This window comes from Myodes glareolus, chromosome 2 (genome assembly GCF_982192425.1).
Source record: "Myodes glareolus chromosome 2, mMyoGla1.1, whole genome shotgun sequence".
In the NCBI taxonomy this organism is placed as follows: domain Eukaryota; kingdom Metazoa; phylum Chordata; class Mammalia; order Rodentia; family Cricetidae; genus Myodes; species Myodes glareolus.
Genome location: NC_142027.1, coordinates 37,638,285 through 37,654,460, shown reverse-complemented (window position 1 = coordinate 37,654,460; position 16,176 = coordinate 37,638,285). Strand labels below are relative to the sequence as shown.

At 39.0% G+C, this 16,176-nt stretch overlaps 1 protein-coding gene across 1 annotated transcript in view; it reads right to left on the bottom strand.

Moving 5' to 3' along the window:
* Nsun3 (NOP2/Sun RNA methyltransferase 3) overlaps positions 1-16,176 on the bottom strand; it is a 42,989-nt gene that overhangs the window by 16,226 nt on the left and 10,587 nt on the right. The window contains exons 3-5 of the mRNA XM_048422570.3: positions 15,761-16,104; positions 9,525-9,679; positions 8,444-8,565 (exon numbers count right to left, since the gene is read on the bottom strand). Of these exons, the coding sequence (XP_048278527.3) occupies positions 8,444-8,565; positions 9,525-9,679; positions 15,761-16,104 (621 nt within the window). The remainder of the gene's footprint in view (positions 1-8,443; positions 8,566-9,524; positions 9,680-15,760; positions 16,105-16,176) is intronic.

Sequence of the window (16,176 nt, the reverse complement as noted above, 5' to 3'; positions counted from 1 at the left end):
TCAATGTGGGCTCATGAAAAACACAGTAGTCAACAGAGAACAATGATTTTGAAATACTAATTTTTATATAAGAAATGGTCTTCAATTTAAAAATCTTATTTTAAAATAAGAAATGGTTTTAAATGAAATTCTATGCTTTTTCTTAAAGATATCACACCTAGCCATATTTTGGGTGCAGATTAAGGGTCTCTAATGATCATCTTCTCTATTCCCTTAAGATCTGAACCAGTGCTCTAGAACCCCATGTCTTTATAGACGTTCCCCAGATCAGTGTTCTAGAACCTCATGTCTTTATAGATGTTTCCTGAATTAATGCTGTAGAGTGCCTATGTCTTTATAGACATTCCTTGAATCAGTGCTGTAGAATCCCTGTCTTTATAGATGTTATCTGAATCAGTACTTTAGGACTCTATGTCTTTATAGATGGTTCTTGAATCAATGCTATAGAATCCTTATGTTTTTATAGCTGTTCCCTGAATCAATGTTGGAGACCCCCTACATCTTTATAGACTTTCCCTGAATCAATGTTATAGAATCCCTGTGTCTTTTTAGATGTTCCCAGAATCAATGTTGTAGAATCCCTATGTTTTTACAGAGCAGAGTCACATTGACCTGAATAATTCTTTAGAGAAAAACAATGACCTCCTCTTAAAGAAAGAAGTCATTTGGTTCCTGCAGTGGCCAGATTATAAGATAATTAAAAACCTGTAAGGCTTAGTGATGGCATTTTAGTGAATCCATTTAGGTCAACAGCATGGTAAACTCAGGTGCCTGTAGCGAAGGACAGAATGGGGTCAAGTGCCATAGTGTGACTCTGATGAAAGAAGCTTCGCAGGGACCTGTGATTAGCAGGGAGCACTGAGCTAGTCAAATACATCAGGGGAAGGAATAGCTCTTCCCAATAGAGAGAAATTTCAAGGAAGATTATGCGGCACAAAGCAGCACTAGAGAATACTCAAAGCCTGGTGCTGTGGGGCACACTTATGCCAACTCTCAAGCCTGTTAAATGGCTTCTGTGAAGATTGTCGGTTTTCCTAAGGTTGTGGCTCCTGATTGGTCAACCCAGCTCCTGTGGATGGCCTCATGCCCAGATGCAAATGGAAAGCACAAACTGAAGTCATTATGGCTTTGAAGAAAAAAAGAAAACATGAAGTGGTTAGCTAGAGGGAGGAGAGGAAGGGAGTGGGAGGAGCTGAGGGCGAGAATTGGGGTTGAATATGGTCAAAATACAAACAATTCTCAAACAATTAACACATATTTTTATAAAATGAAATCACATTATTGAAAAAATTACTTCAGCCGTTTCATAATTATGAGTTACTTTTAGTTACATAGTAGGGCTTTTAAATTAAATGTTAGTCAGAAGTACAGTTAAACTTTTAAAGTAGAGGCCTGAAGGTAATAAGGGCCAGTAGTAGAACACTTGCCTAGCATGGGCAATGTTATGGATTTGATCCACTGCAAGAAAAAAAAATACAGTCTGGCTCAAGAACAAATAGTCTGACAAAAGACTAAATCAAGTGTTAGGACAGTAAGATAGCTCTCTAGGTAAAGGTACTAGCCATCCAGTCTAATAACTTCAGTTCAATTCCAGAACCCAAAGGGTTTGTTCTCGCCCCCCGCCGCACATATGTAGCTCAAAATATATAAAAGGGGAAAAGAATAAATTAACAGTAAATACTGATAATACAGCCCCATTTTTCTTTTTTAAAGTACACGTATTTATTTGTGTGTACTGGGTACTGCTTTTCTCGGGTTGCTTGCCCTCTAGCTATTTTCTCTAGTATAATCTTTATTACATCTTTGATGTTTTCCTAAGGACATTACAACAACATATTTTATTATTTACACTGTTGGCAAAGTACCACACAAATCAGATATTTAACAAAATGCTTGATAAATTAATAAATACTAAAAAAATCCTATTAGACTGTATTTCATAGTACTAAAGACACTGTCTGAAAACCCAGGAAGGTTTCAGTTATGAGTGAACACAATAGCTACAAATTATAGGATTTGATTTCTCCTGAATTTACTTTCTATAAACACATTTAATGGAGAAATTCTGACAACTTTCATTGAAGAAGACAAATATAAGAGCTAGGGATAGAAATCAGGAGGGGTACATGGACCCAGCAGGCAGAGGTCCCTGAGCCTCGGTACAAAAAAAAACCCCAAACAAAAACAAAACATAAAAAACAAAGTTCATTTTGCCAAATTATAGATGATTAACCTCGGAAGCTCTGGTTTCTAATGCTAACTTAAAAAACAACATCATCGACAACAACAAAAAACAAAAACAAAAAGGGAGGATTAGAAAACAGGAGGAGGGAGAAACAGTGTCACTACTATTTGCAGGAATAGTTTGCTTCTGTTTTGCGGATTCCAAACATGTATGACTAAGCAGGTGATGACAACATACCAGGCAGACTGACAGGTACTCAGGAGAAAGAATACTTCATGGCAGAAACAGTGAAACCAACCTCCCATACCAATGTAACCATGCAGCCATGGTTATTCTTTGGATATCCGGACTGACTTCTTCGGTCACCATGTTGATAAATGATAAAGGCCCATTCTCTCAGTCACTTGGAGTCTCCCAGCTCAGCTCAAGAGCATCAGAGAATAAATGTTAGTGATTTTTTTATTGCTTCTTTTAAAACACAATTCTTACTGCCAGTGTACCACTTTTTAAGACTTGTTATCTGGATGATTTATACAAATTTTCAAAACATTACCCAATAATCTACGCTTCCTCTTTCAATGAGTTCTCAAATTCAATTTTACTTGTCAAGTAGTGAGAAAAGAAAACCAGATGGGGGTCAGTATTTTATATGTGATTGATTTTCTTCCAGGAAATGGATGACATGATACATTACTGCAATAAGATACCTATATTTTTGTGATAAATCATACTCCTCAGTTAGCACTTTCCCAAGTCCAAATCATGTAAACTTCTCCTGCACAAATATCAAAGCCACTTTCTAAAAAGATGCCGTGTTTATCACTTTCAGCATACTTATCCACTCTGCATTGTTCTAAATATATTGACGTGTAAACGGAGTGACAGAGGTCTACTATGTAATATATATACATATGGCACACAGTAGCAGATTATTTTGAGAAGCAACAGTAATGGCATACTTTAAATAGCATTCTATGAATAAAATTGGGTTATGTTCAATTATTCCTTTAAGTCTTGGATTCTAAGAATAGCCTAGGGCAGTGGTTTTCGACCTTAATTCTTCAACCCTTTAACATAGTTCCTTCATGCAGTGGTGACCCAACTATAAAATTATTTTCATTGTTATACTTCATAACTATAATTTTGCTACTGTTATGAATCATAACATAAATAGTTCTGGAGACAGCAGTTTGCCAGGGGAACCATGACCTACAGGTTCAGACAGACTGGCTTAGGGGCTATTGTGTGATAGAATTTTATATAATGTGTATGTTCATCCTTGAGAGACTCAGCAGAGATTGTCATGTAAACTAGAGTCCATCAGTTCATAAGCTTTGGGGATCTGTCCTCTGACATCACCGTGCTATTTGTGTTTTTAGCCATCAACAGTAAAAAAACTGTGGGTTAAATTACTACGGTCATGACTGCATATAACACTATACATAGATTTGTTTTTTAATGATTTTGTAGGAGACTATAAATGTTAAAGAGAGAGTTCAGTTCAGTTGAGTGTTTGCCTAGCATGTGCAAGGCTCTGGGTCTGAACTTCAGCACCACAGGACACCCCTACCAACAAAAAATAAAACAACTTATACATATACTAAATGTTCTTTTGAGAAATAAATATAAACCTTCCACTAAACAATATACCACTTTTCAATTCTGCACCACATAGAATGTGCACGATTAATAAATGACTATAGATCGTTTACTTTCAAATGCTAAAGTTTTAAACCTTATGAAGATTACCTATCTAAGGAGTCATTAAAAAAAAATCTGGGAAGGCAACGGGTGGCCTGAACTAGAGATCCTCTACTGCTTCAGTCCCTATAACTGCTGGACTCACAGTCTGAGGCAAAGGTCAGAGCACATTGCTTCTCTCCATTTTTAGTACCATCTTTTGTCCCTAGTATTAGGCCAGGCAATATACGTCCTTTTTCCTAACTGCTCTTTGCACGGATCTATCAATTCTTTACAGTTTGGCTAAACGTATAAGCAGAAATGTACTCTCTTGTAAATTGCATATAAATTCATTTATCTCATATTACAGAATAAAATGATTATACCTTTTCCTGAAAAAATAAGTATGCAAGGAAAATTAAGAACATCAGCCAAAGAAACTTTTTTTGTAAATGATATGGTATCTCTGACTTTAAAAATTACCATAATCCTTTTCTTCTCTGAAATGAAGACAGGGAGATAAGGAAAGATTGTTTGGTATGCTTTATCAATGCAAGCCCTGTCTGAATCAGGAAATCGGACCTTTTTTATCCCTGTGTCTACAGCTTATGTATTTGACTTTCTGCCCTTTTCATCATTATCACTGGGCCAGATACCAACTTCAGCTGCTCCTGGTCACTCTGCCTGCAGAGCAGCTTAGGCATCAGAGGCAAGGCTTGCAGGCTCACTGTTCACAGGAAGGGACACGACAGCTGCAGACATGGCCTTCCCCAGGTACATATGATGGCGTGAACACTGACCCCAAATGTGCCTGACCGTCAGTTCTGTGCCTTGTCAACCTACTTTAGCATACACCATTTCGTCAGAGAGTTAAGGAGATGGAGGAGTGGAGTGCCTACTAACACAAGCTTCAGCTCTTGTGTCCTAAGAGGTGGAAGTATGTTATGATCTTCATAATGATGAAAAGTGCTATTGGACCTTAAAGAAAATTTAGTATATGGGAAAAAATAAAGTCAAACCAAAAGCATGCTTTGTCTATATAAAAGCTAAAACAATCAAAATATATTATGAAAATGGCTTTGCTGTTATGCCTAATTACCTTGCAGCACAATAATGATTACAAGATTATTTTGATCAGTTTAACTTTGACCAGAATAATTATAACTGTGTATTCCAAATATTCAGGCTTTGAGATTTATTGTTTTTAAACAAACATTTACGGGGGTCCTTTATTTGTTTGGCACTACATTGAGAATAACAGTTATTCTCTGATCCACAGAATCAACCAAACAGGGCTGTAGGTGCTCACAGAGACTGAGTAATAATCACAGGCCATGTATGATCTAAGCTAAGTTGTATGCGTATACATTACATTACAGTTTGGTGTTCTTGTGGGACACCTAATAGTGTGTGTGGGTGTGTGTGGGTGGGGGGGGATGTCTCTGATGTTCTTGCCTGTGCTTAGGACCCTTGTCCTCCTACTGGGTTGCCTCATCCAGCCTTGATATGAGGGGTTTGTGCCTGGCCTTATTGTAATATGTTACCAGTTAATATTCCTGGGAGGCCTGCTCTTTTTCTTCAAGAGAAACGGAGAGGAGAGGACCTGGGGGCGAGGTGATGTGTGTGGAGGGGCTGGGAGGAGTGGAGTAGAGACAGGAAAAACTGCAGCTGGGACTTTATGTAAAGAATAAGCATCTATTCTCCAAGATGCTTACAGTCTTGTTGAGAGAAATAACACAGGCAAACGTCTAGTGGAGACTGACTATAGACAACACATACATACACACACACACACACACACACACACACACACACACACATCTATTTTTTTCTTTTTCTCTTGGGACTGGTTTGAGACAGGGTTTCTCTGTGTAGCTATGGCTATCCTGAAACTCACTCTGTAGATCAGGCTGGCCTCGAACTCAGAGATGCACTTGCCTCTTCCTCCTAAGTGTTGGGATAAAACGCATGTGTTCACTATTGCCCAGCTCACCGTTTTTAATAAAAGTAAGGATGTCATAAGAATATCATTGATTAATGCTTCAATAAAGGATTAGCAAAGCTGATTCTGAAGAACAACAGTTAGTCAGAAGGGAAGGTTAGAATGACTTAGAACTCTAAGGCAAAATACACAGAAATGCATTGGCCCTTTGAAAACTAAAGGGACTACATGCGGTGTCGCGCCCTTGAAATACATGTACGTGGAATCTTAAGACAGTGAAGGTTAAAGAAGTAAGAGTGAGACAGGGGAAAGAGAGGCCTTGACTATTAGGTTACAAAGCTGGAAATTTTCCTGCTAAGGAGGAAGCACTAAAACTCTGCCAGGATAATGAGGGTTCAGATGTACCTTTCAGATGAACGGCATAGGCTTCAGCATGTGGAATGAAGTGGTGGAGCTCACCACTGCAGGCCTGTCAGAAGCCAGCTGAAGTCATACAGTGACAGATTCTGGGAGGATCTAGGTTGGGCTGTGAAGAATTGAGGGAACTGGATGGAGTTGTCAGATATGTAACAGTTACAACAGAAATGTCTTAGTGATTGATTGGATATGGGAGAAAACGGGGATAGCTGAGGATGGCTTTCTGACTTAGGCAAAGACATTGCAGAATGTCATTTACTAAGAGAGAAAACAGGCAGATTGATAAAGCTTTGTTTTTACTTTTTATTGATTTTGGCAGTGGACCTAATAAATCATTAACTTAACTAACTTAATTTACTGAGTTTTAACTTAACTGAGACTTATTTGTCTAGAGAGCCATGGTACGTTAAGAAGTGCATAAGTCCAAGGCTAGGGAGAAACCTCAATTTAGATATATATTTAAAATACAGCACTTTACATCATTTGAAGCAAAATGATATTAGCAACTTAAAGAAACACAAGATTTTTTGAGATGAGCTAAGTAAGAACTAAGAAAAATATAGAGAAGATACAACCACAAATAAGGAGAAAACCAAGAAAACATAATTACAAATGTCAAGAACAGAGAATATTTTAAGAGAAAGCAAGTATCAGCAAAGGAAAGTACAAGACAATGGCATGGTGCCATAGATTCGGGACGGAAATACAAACATAATCAAGAAAAACGCTATTATGCACATGTACTGAGACAAAGGACAGCATGTAAAAATGCTGTTGAAGGAGAAAGAAAACAGGATACAATAGACTGTTCCTCTTGAATAGTTCACAGACGTTGAAGAAGCAGCAGATCTATATAGTCTGAAATATAAAAAGTACAAGAACATACGTGCATAATAACACCTACTATTTTTAATGTATTCTTTATCCATACTGATTTGCAGACACACAAAGACTGAAGCAGAAAGTTTACAGGCATATAAACCAAACTTAAGTCCAACAGTTAGCTTTGTAAAGAAAGATGGTATATGACTGGGTGTGTGGCCAATAAGTTTACATCACTTGGCAGTTTTTTCAGCATCGGTATTTCCAGATCTTATAAATACACTTAAAAATACATTTTAGGTGGCCGTGGTGGCTCATGCCTGTAACCTGGGCATGCGAAAAATACTGATGCACAAGGACTGAAAGGTGTTGGAGCGGGGCTGGGTTACACAGCAGAATACTGTGACAGGGACACTAAGAAGAGGAAGGAAACAAAGTGGAAGCAAAGGAAGGAATCTTAAAATCCTGTCAAATCTGGGCACGTGAGGTGTCTCAGCAGGTAAGAGCCAGGCAAACCTGATGACTCGCAATCAACACCTGGAATCGATGGAGGAGAGAAAGAACTGACTTCCACAAGTTGTTCTGCGGCATCCATACATGCACCATGCACCACGTTGTGCATGCCTGCATACACATGCACACAAACACACACACGCACACACACACACACACACACACATACATGGACACACCCAGATACTTATAATAAATAAAAATTCAAAATCTGTTAAATTTATTTTAAAAATAGATTGAGTAAAGTTAAGATTGAAAGATAGTCAATTGACAATTAAATATTTATGAGCTTTAATAAGAAAAGGTTTGTAAAAATGAAGCAAGCAGAAAACAGTAAATTGAGATGAACTGAGAAGAAAGGCATTTTAAAAAAATGGAAAACTCAAAGAAATGGGTAATGGCAATGGCAAAAATAAAAACCAGTAAAGGATATTTCATGTGAGGAGAAAAAAAGAAAAATTCTCTGGAAGCCTCACTGCTTACTCACAGTTTAGAAAACTAAGAAAGACATGCAGAAGACAGATGTCACAACAGCTCCCATTTTCCTAAGAAGGTCACTTTTCAGAAAATTACAAAGATAGGAATCTGGCCCCAGACTGCTTTCCCTGGGAAAACAGGGTAATAGGCTCCTGGCCTGGTACAGACCTCAGCAGAAAACAACTGAATTACACCAAAATCCCTGACGTTGTTTTGAAAAACACATCAAGGGGAGGAAGCAAGACAGCAGAAAGATGGCCTGGATTTTTTTGCTTGGAACCTTTGGAGGAAATAATCAGAACACCTATAAGAAAAAAAACTTCCCATATGCCTGCCTGACACGCTTGGCTGCTGCTGTTTAAATTAAAGTAGGAACACAAACAAGCTTTTGAATAGACAGCCCTCACCTTAAGAGTTCTACCTGTAGGACAGGCAAATTGTTCCTTTGACGCATCCTATAGGCAGCCTTCTGAGAGTCAGCTGAGAACAGCCAGCTTCGATCATTTGAACATGGAGCATCAACTAACACCTGGAGAAAACAAAGCCAAACAGTGTGAACATACTTAGGATGAGGAATATGGCACAGCTACATGACAAACAGCATGTAAATAAAACCCCTGCCTTAGGGATCCAAACATATGACATGCTAAGTTCTTTGATGTACTTGTCCCTGATAGCTCACAGAACATTTTCCTATGCAGTGTTAGTGTTTGTTTCAATGGAGAAAGGGAACATTAATGAAATAAGTGTCTATTGATGTCTAGTATTGGAATTTAATATTTTTGTTTTGTTTTGTTTTGGATTTTCAAGACAGGGTTTCTCTGTGTAGCCCTGCCTGGCTGTCCTGGAACTCACTCTGTAGACCAAGTTGGCCTCGAACTCAGAGACCTACCTGCCTCTACTTTCTATATCCCTGGAGTGAAGACATGCACCACTACGCCAGGCTGAATTAAATGTTCTTGATGACCACAAATGAAATTTATAAACGTGACTCATCTTCAGAAAACATAACTGTATTTCTGAACTCACAGTATTTCTTTCTTTCTTTTTCTTTTTTTTACCCTAGTAAAATTTTACATTGCTGGGGGCTGAACCCAGGGCCCGGTGTTTATTTTTGAAAATTATAAATTCAATTTTAATTTACTGAAATGGCTTTTCTTCATCTGTCATACTCTGATATGAAATATTCTGAATTAAAATAAAATGTACAAATATTTTTACTGGTTCGAACGATAACTGATCATTTCCAGAATAACTCTGAGGTACCAGAAAACAGAAAAAACATTCTATAATCCCCAAAGCCAATGTCACTGTTTCCACTGAACCATACTAACCATCAAATGAAAAATGCCTCCACATCCAGTTTATCAAAATCTCCCAGAGCACTGAGAAAGTGTACCATCTGGAAGCAGAAGGCGCAGAACAACAGAGAAACACAATACCGTATCACTAGGAGTCTGTCAGCTTTTCACAATACAATAAAAGTACCTTGTCAAACGTTTCAGGCTGGGCATCTCCCATTTCTCTGCCGTCCAATTCAGACACTTTAATTACATTTATCAAAGGCTGTGGGATGAAAGATTCCAACGTCTGTCTCAGCCATCTCACTCTCAGACTATCATATTCGTTACAAAGAAGATAACCTAAAGATAAAGGATTAGAAAGTTCCAGAGTAGTCTGAGGCAAGAGAACAGGGAAAGTTTTACTTTTTAACAAATAGACTTCAGAAAAATCAATCCTTTGGAGTTATATAGAGATATGGCTCAGAGGTAAACATTATGATAACTTTAAAAACAAAACCACATACTTTATTAAATATTTGCTTCACATCCTCCCGGAAGCACTCATGTTTATTCAATCAAGTTTAATTTGTGATGTGAAACTTATAGATTCCTAGAGAGGTGGCACAGCCATTTCCTCATGTATAATAGTCACCCTGAAGTACCAGCTGCGCAGAGTACACAATATAGTCTGATAGGTGTGTAAAGTTCCTTGCTGGGACAACACATTCATTTTAAATGAAGGAAAGTAATGCAGTGTCAAATAAAATGGGTAAGAATATAAGCTACCAGTAGGGAAAACATGGGTTTAAACTGTGAGCTGAAAACCTAAGACAGTTATTTAACTCTGTGACAGCCTTTGTTACCTTGTGGCGATTGGTAAGATGGGGATCATATTTGCACAATGGTTTTATGATTAAATGGGACAGAAACTCAGAACAAGATGGTGGCTGAAGAAATGGTGACCTCCCCACAGAGACAATGGTTTAAGGGCATGGGGAGTCAGGTAAGAGGCAGTGTCTGGTCTTAGCACAGAATAAGAAATGCAGTGAAGAATCAAAGAGGTGCTCTTGTCCATACCCTTCCAGTTCTAGGCAGTGTGATGAGAGGCTCCTCTTATTTGGGGGAGGGGAAAGGAATCAAGTCCAGACTTTGACTTGAAATCCAGTAGCATAACCTGTCACAACAGAAGTCTGTGCCAACTAGTTTTATAGCTATTACTTGCAGACTGTGACTGTATGTTCTCCTTTGTTAGGCAGGCAGGTGCTGACACCACTCCTCCACCAACCTTGGGAAGCAGAGTGAGAAATGTGATTCCAAGTAATGGAAGTGTTGTGGATATAGGTGATAAGTCTGTTTGCTATGATGCTTGTAGCATTGTTTGTTATCTGAGTTAGTTGGGGCCAGCTGGAGTCAGGAACGTTTCATGTCTTGCGAAAACCTGTTAAAGAATTCTATATCCCTCATTCCTTCCCATGTTATGCTTTCTATGCTGTTCAAATAAATACAGAGCTAAGATTCTTCTTAGGGATACAGCCATGGACATAGACACAGACACAAGGACAGACAAAGTAAGACAGCAGTCAGGCAAGCGCAGATTCAGATTCATGCAACAGATTACAGATAGAAGAGAAGATGGAAGACACAGGGAAAGAGAAGTAAGCAATCCAAACCTGGGCTCGCTCTTGGTAAAACTACTCCAAGGCCAAGATTATGATTTCTTTTCCTTAATACAATACACATTTATTTGAGGCTGTGGCTAGTGTGATAAATTGATGATAAACGACCCAGTGCCAGGTTGTTACAACACCAGGCCGATCTTAGCAATCCCAGTCCTCAGGCCAATGTCCATGGACAGAGCTCCTAAACTGTCTGAATGCCACCATCAACTGAACTTGTAACCTAGCCAGCATCTCTTATGGTTGGATATAGATGCTCTGGACCATAAATAAACATTAATCCACCAAGGAACAGACAGTATATAGCAATGCAAGTCTTAGTGTCCCTCTGTTACGATGGTCTTAGTAGCCAATATACTCTGTGCACAGTGTTTTTAACCATGGAACTACCAACTCCAGTTCTTCTCTGACTCCAGACAAATCAGAGGGAGCAGCTGTCCACTTCAAGGCAAGTAAAGTGCGGTACTGGGGTAGTGGGACGGTCAGTGAGTAAAGGATCTGCCACTAAGTCTGACAACCTGAGTTTGAGCCGTAGAGCATAGAGAAATGAGACCTTTAATTCCTGAAAGTTGATCCCCAGGAACACGGGAGAGGAGGAGATAACTGATTACTGCAAGTTGTAAGTTGACCTCTATAAGCGTGCCCCTGCAAGAGTACATGTGGAGGTACATGTATAGGTAGGTAAGTAGGTAGGTAGGTAGGTAGACAGACAGCTAGCTAGCTGTTGTTGATATTTATTTAAGGAAATATGAGGGAGTATACATTAATCCACCAAATAAAGTGTGGCACAGAAGTTGATACAGCTCTACTGCCTGTCCATAGCCCAGTGGCTGCAGCTACGGCTATCCCAGCTTTGGAGTAGGGTTTGTAACGACAAACCACTACATTTAGGCACTCCTCTAGGTCGTTCTAAATTACATATCTACTGAATACACGTGACAAAATATGGTTTGGGGAATCAGGGAGCTGAACCAGCAGCTTCAACAACAACAACAAAACCCTACAGTAGAATTGTGATAAACCTAGACTCAGGGTGCCATCTAGTGCTGAAATACCAGAAAGGTCCACAGACTCACACAAACCACTTAGAACTCTGAAAGAGCAGGCACAAAAATAGCTAGATTATAGACTGGGAGAAATAACTAATGTTTATGCACGGCCTATGTCATAAGTCAAGCATCAGAATTCACAGAATCATGACAACGTCTGATGGATAAAATAAGAAACTGACCATAAAACAAACTGCCCCTGGCTAATGGAAAGAGCTAAAGGTAGCACTTTTAGGGAAACTTAGTAAGCTTCAGAAAACTCAGAGAAATGACAGATTAAAGCGACTTTTAGAAATATCAACTATTTAAATGCAACAGAAGGCAGGAATAGCAGAACAGATCAAACAATGACAACAAAACTCCAGCTGCCTTGAAATGAGAGTATTTGAAAATATACCGTTGAAGGAAAAAAAGTAAGGGAAAAGGGAAGCAATGAAGAAAGTCTGTGAGAATTTGGGGTTACCACAGAAAGAGCAAACACATGAGTTGCAGGGGTCATGAAGGAAGGGAGAATGTCAATGAGGTAGAGCAGACTTCACGAGACCCCTCCCCAAATCTAGACAAAGAGACAGAAATCAGATGCATGGATGTCAATGGTCACATCGGATCCAAAGCAACCAAATTCACCTTGGGGTATATTATGACTGAGCCCTCAGACTGAATAAAGAGACAATACTAAAAAGAATAGAAATGTGAAAAAAAAAATCCAGCACATATGAGGGAGTAGCTAAAAGGGCAAATACTACTAAACAAAGTGTTCATTCTAATATTTTCTACCAGCAAAGGTTAACCAGATGTCTAAACCTTACTACTGTCAGCGAGAAAAATCTCCCTCTAGAAGGACTCCTGTCCTCGTGGAGAAGCTTGACCATGCCACCCCAGTAAACTGCATCATCCCTTGTGAACAGTTCATATTTTACTGTTTAGGATCATAGGTGTTTGCTCTTTCTTCAGTAAAAACCAGCACACTGCAAAACCTGTGCTAATGACAACAGTAATAATTTGAAAAAGCCAGTCCATCACTGTGGTACAGGTGAAAGAAGTACCACATCTTTCTGGATCAACGGACAGACAAGCAGACTAATTCTTTACCCTAAACCCTTCTGTCATCCAAAGCCACAGCCTCATTGCCTAAAATAATGTCCAATGTAAAGAAAGTCAGTGCATAAATCGCACATTTAGCATGGCCTTCATTTTCAGTTTTGCTATGGAAGCACTGACTAGCGTTGCTTCTGCATTCCGCATTTGAATAGTGTGGCTAACTTAATTTGGGTTTTCAACATCACCATGAAGACATCAGTGCCTTGGTGGGAACCGTTATCATTGGTCTATTGGATGGAAAGCTACTTCATTTGGAAAACTAGTGGTAGTTCACTGTCCTTGGTGAGGACCTGCCCTATCTTCAAAGTCCTAAATGTGATCAGGAAACACCTTTGTGTTTCCGAGCCAATTATCATCATCACTACAAATGTGTAAAGTATCTCTAACCTACAAAGGAGGTGGTTTAAAATTAAAATGCAACTTGTTAAAATGGAACTAGACTCAGATATTTCTCTCCCATATCCTACATATTACATATGCTATACCTAAAATTAATAAGCTTGAAAGAGTCGATTAAGAACATCATCAAGTAACATAGAAAGAGTGGGTGTAAAACAAATACTTATAATAAATGAGTTCACAAAAGCACAGTCAGATTATAAAAATAATAATGTAGCCTTACTATTTACTTTTATTTCTTATAACAAAACACATAAAGCTTTGGGTGCAGAGTTTTATCGGAAATCTAAAACATAAATTGTATTTTTTTCTTTTAAATATTAATATATCTGTACCACAGCCAAGTACAACTGGCTTCACATTTTGAATATGCTTCCAAAGGAAGAAATAAATTAGCAGTCTACACGCTAGAAGATGCATGTCCTGGGGGAAAATAATACCTTTCTAAGAGACAGGCCAGCTTGGAGGATCTGAAGAAATTGCTGTTTAGATCATCCACTTCCTAAAGGCATCTCCTTCCACATGGCCACTCACCAACTTCATAAATAATGGCAAGCTTCTCACTCATACATAATCTAATAAAATAAGCTAGAGTTTTGAAACCTCCAGTACAGTAAAGAAGTACAGTTTAAGACACTAAGAAGCTAGAGAAAAGGCTCAGCTGGTCAGAGCTCTTGCTGTTCTCTTAGAGGACCAGAGTGTGAGTGCGCACACCTGGTGGCCCACAGCTGCCTCCACCTCCAGTTCCAGGCTATCCAAAGCTCCTTTCTTACCTCTTTGGGTATATGCGTGTGTGCACTTTTGCACACCCCCCCATACATACACACATACACATACATACAAACACACACGCAAAATAAATCTGAAAAAAAAAACAGTGACTTTTTGTTGAAAGAGTGATGTGTTAACAACTGAGCAAGCAAGTGACTGGGCTTCAAATTTACTTTTGAAAAGTTGAGAACAGTTTAAAGAATGCTCACCTAGCCAATCATTAAAATAATGCCTGCTGCCCCTGGTAGCTTGCAACCATAACTCAGAAGGAATTTAAGCAACCAATGTAACCAGCATAGCAAGGCTCTCAGTATTTCAGGGTTTTTTTTTTTTTTTAATCAGTGTGAACAGTAAGTAAACCTAAGATCATAAAATACAACCAAATTGAACTGGAACTGAACTATGCCTCATCTAGCAATCACTAACATTCAGAGAAACATGAATTAGGGTTTTAAAAGTTTTAGCAAAATGATCACTAACATTATGAAGAAATTTACAATGAAATAGGTTTATTTCATGTGTGCATGTGTGTATTCATGTTCATGTGTGTGTACACATGTATGGCTAAGCAAGCATGTAGAGGGGGCAGAGGTTGACTTTGAGTATCTGTCTTTGTCCATAGCTCTCCACCATAGAGACCTTCCTGGGTCTTGTCAGTGCTAAGAGTACAGGTCAGGCAAACATGCACAGCATTTTCTTTAAATGCTGGTACTGTGAATCCAAGCTTATTAGGTCCTTATGTTTACATGGCAAATACCATACTGACCGAGACAGACCTCCAGCCCCTGGACTTAACACCAATATCAGCAACAATAACAAAATCACTACAAAAGAACTTACTCCACTGTTTAATACTATCTTCTCTCGCCATATGTAGTGATGAGAAATTGACCTGTGTTCTAATAGTAAAACAACTAATTTCAAAGACCTCTAAGAAAAATGAGAGTGTAAAATACTTCTTCAAATACCTTTATTGTGATTATGTGCTCAAGGAGTACCTTGGTACTCCAAAAAGTGTCAAATTAATTTTACCTCTTACTCCTTTGTAAAATAAGAATATTCAAAAATATTGAAGTATTTTATGTGTTACATAGTATCCATCTACTAAACAGAACTGTTTTTGAACCATATGGTCCAAGAAATAACACAACAAAGTGATTTTAAATGGAGTTTTGTGTGTTTGACAAAGCTCTGACAATGGCATCTAGGCAACCACTCAAGTATAATGAACTCAGTGGCAGAGTACTTCCCTAGTCTGAGAGGCAATGTAAATGCTATCCCCAGCATTCCTCAACTATGTTTTCTGTTCTTACTCATGGTGTTCTAACTCGTATTCGGGCTCCCTAACACTGCATACCCATGCTCACATTTCCCTTCATCGATTCCCAAAGCGTCAGAGACCCTCAGATGTGACAACTGTGAGGTGTGGCGACGACAGACAGTACCTGGGGAAGCACACTGCAGCAGGGCTACTGATTTGCCTCCAGGAGCAGCACACAGGTCCAGAACGGTCTCCCCGTCACTCGGTTCCAGAGCCAGGACTGGGAGAAGGGAGGCAGCGTTGAGGAGGTAGTACTTCTTCAAGCTTCCGGCCTGATGTCTCTCTGAAGGCATTCGATCTGGAGATCGGCTGAGGTAACACTTCATTGATTTAGGATAATACGATAAGGACCCAGGAAGGATTGTGTGATAGCCCCTCAAATGTAAGTCCTTTTCCAGCTCCAAGGGGTAATTGAATCGGTTGAAGAGGACTGCATATTGCCACAGTGATGGAGATACTAGAACATCCCTACGGCAGAAAAAGAGCAATTAAGTGAGTGTAAGCATCACAAACTAGTGTGGTCTTATACGATTAATAGGG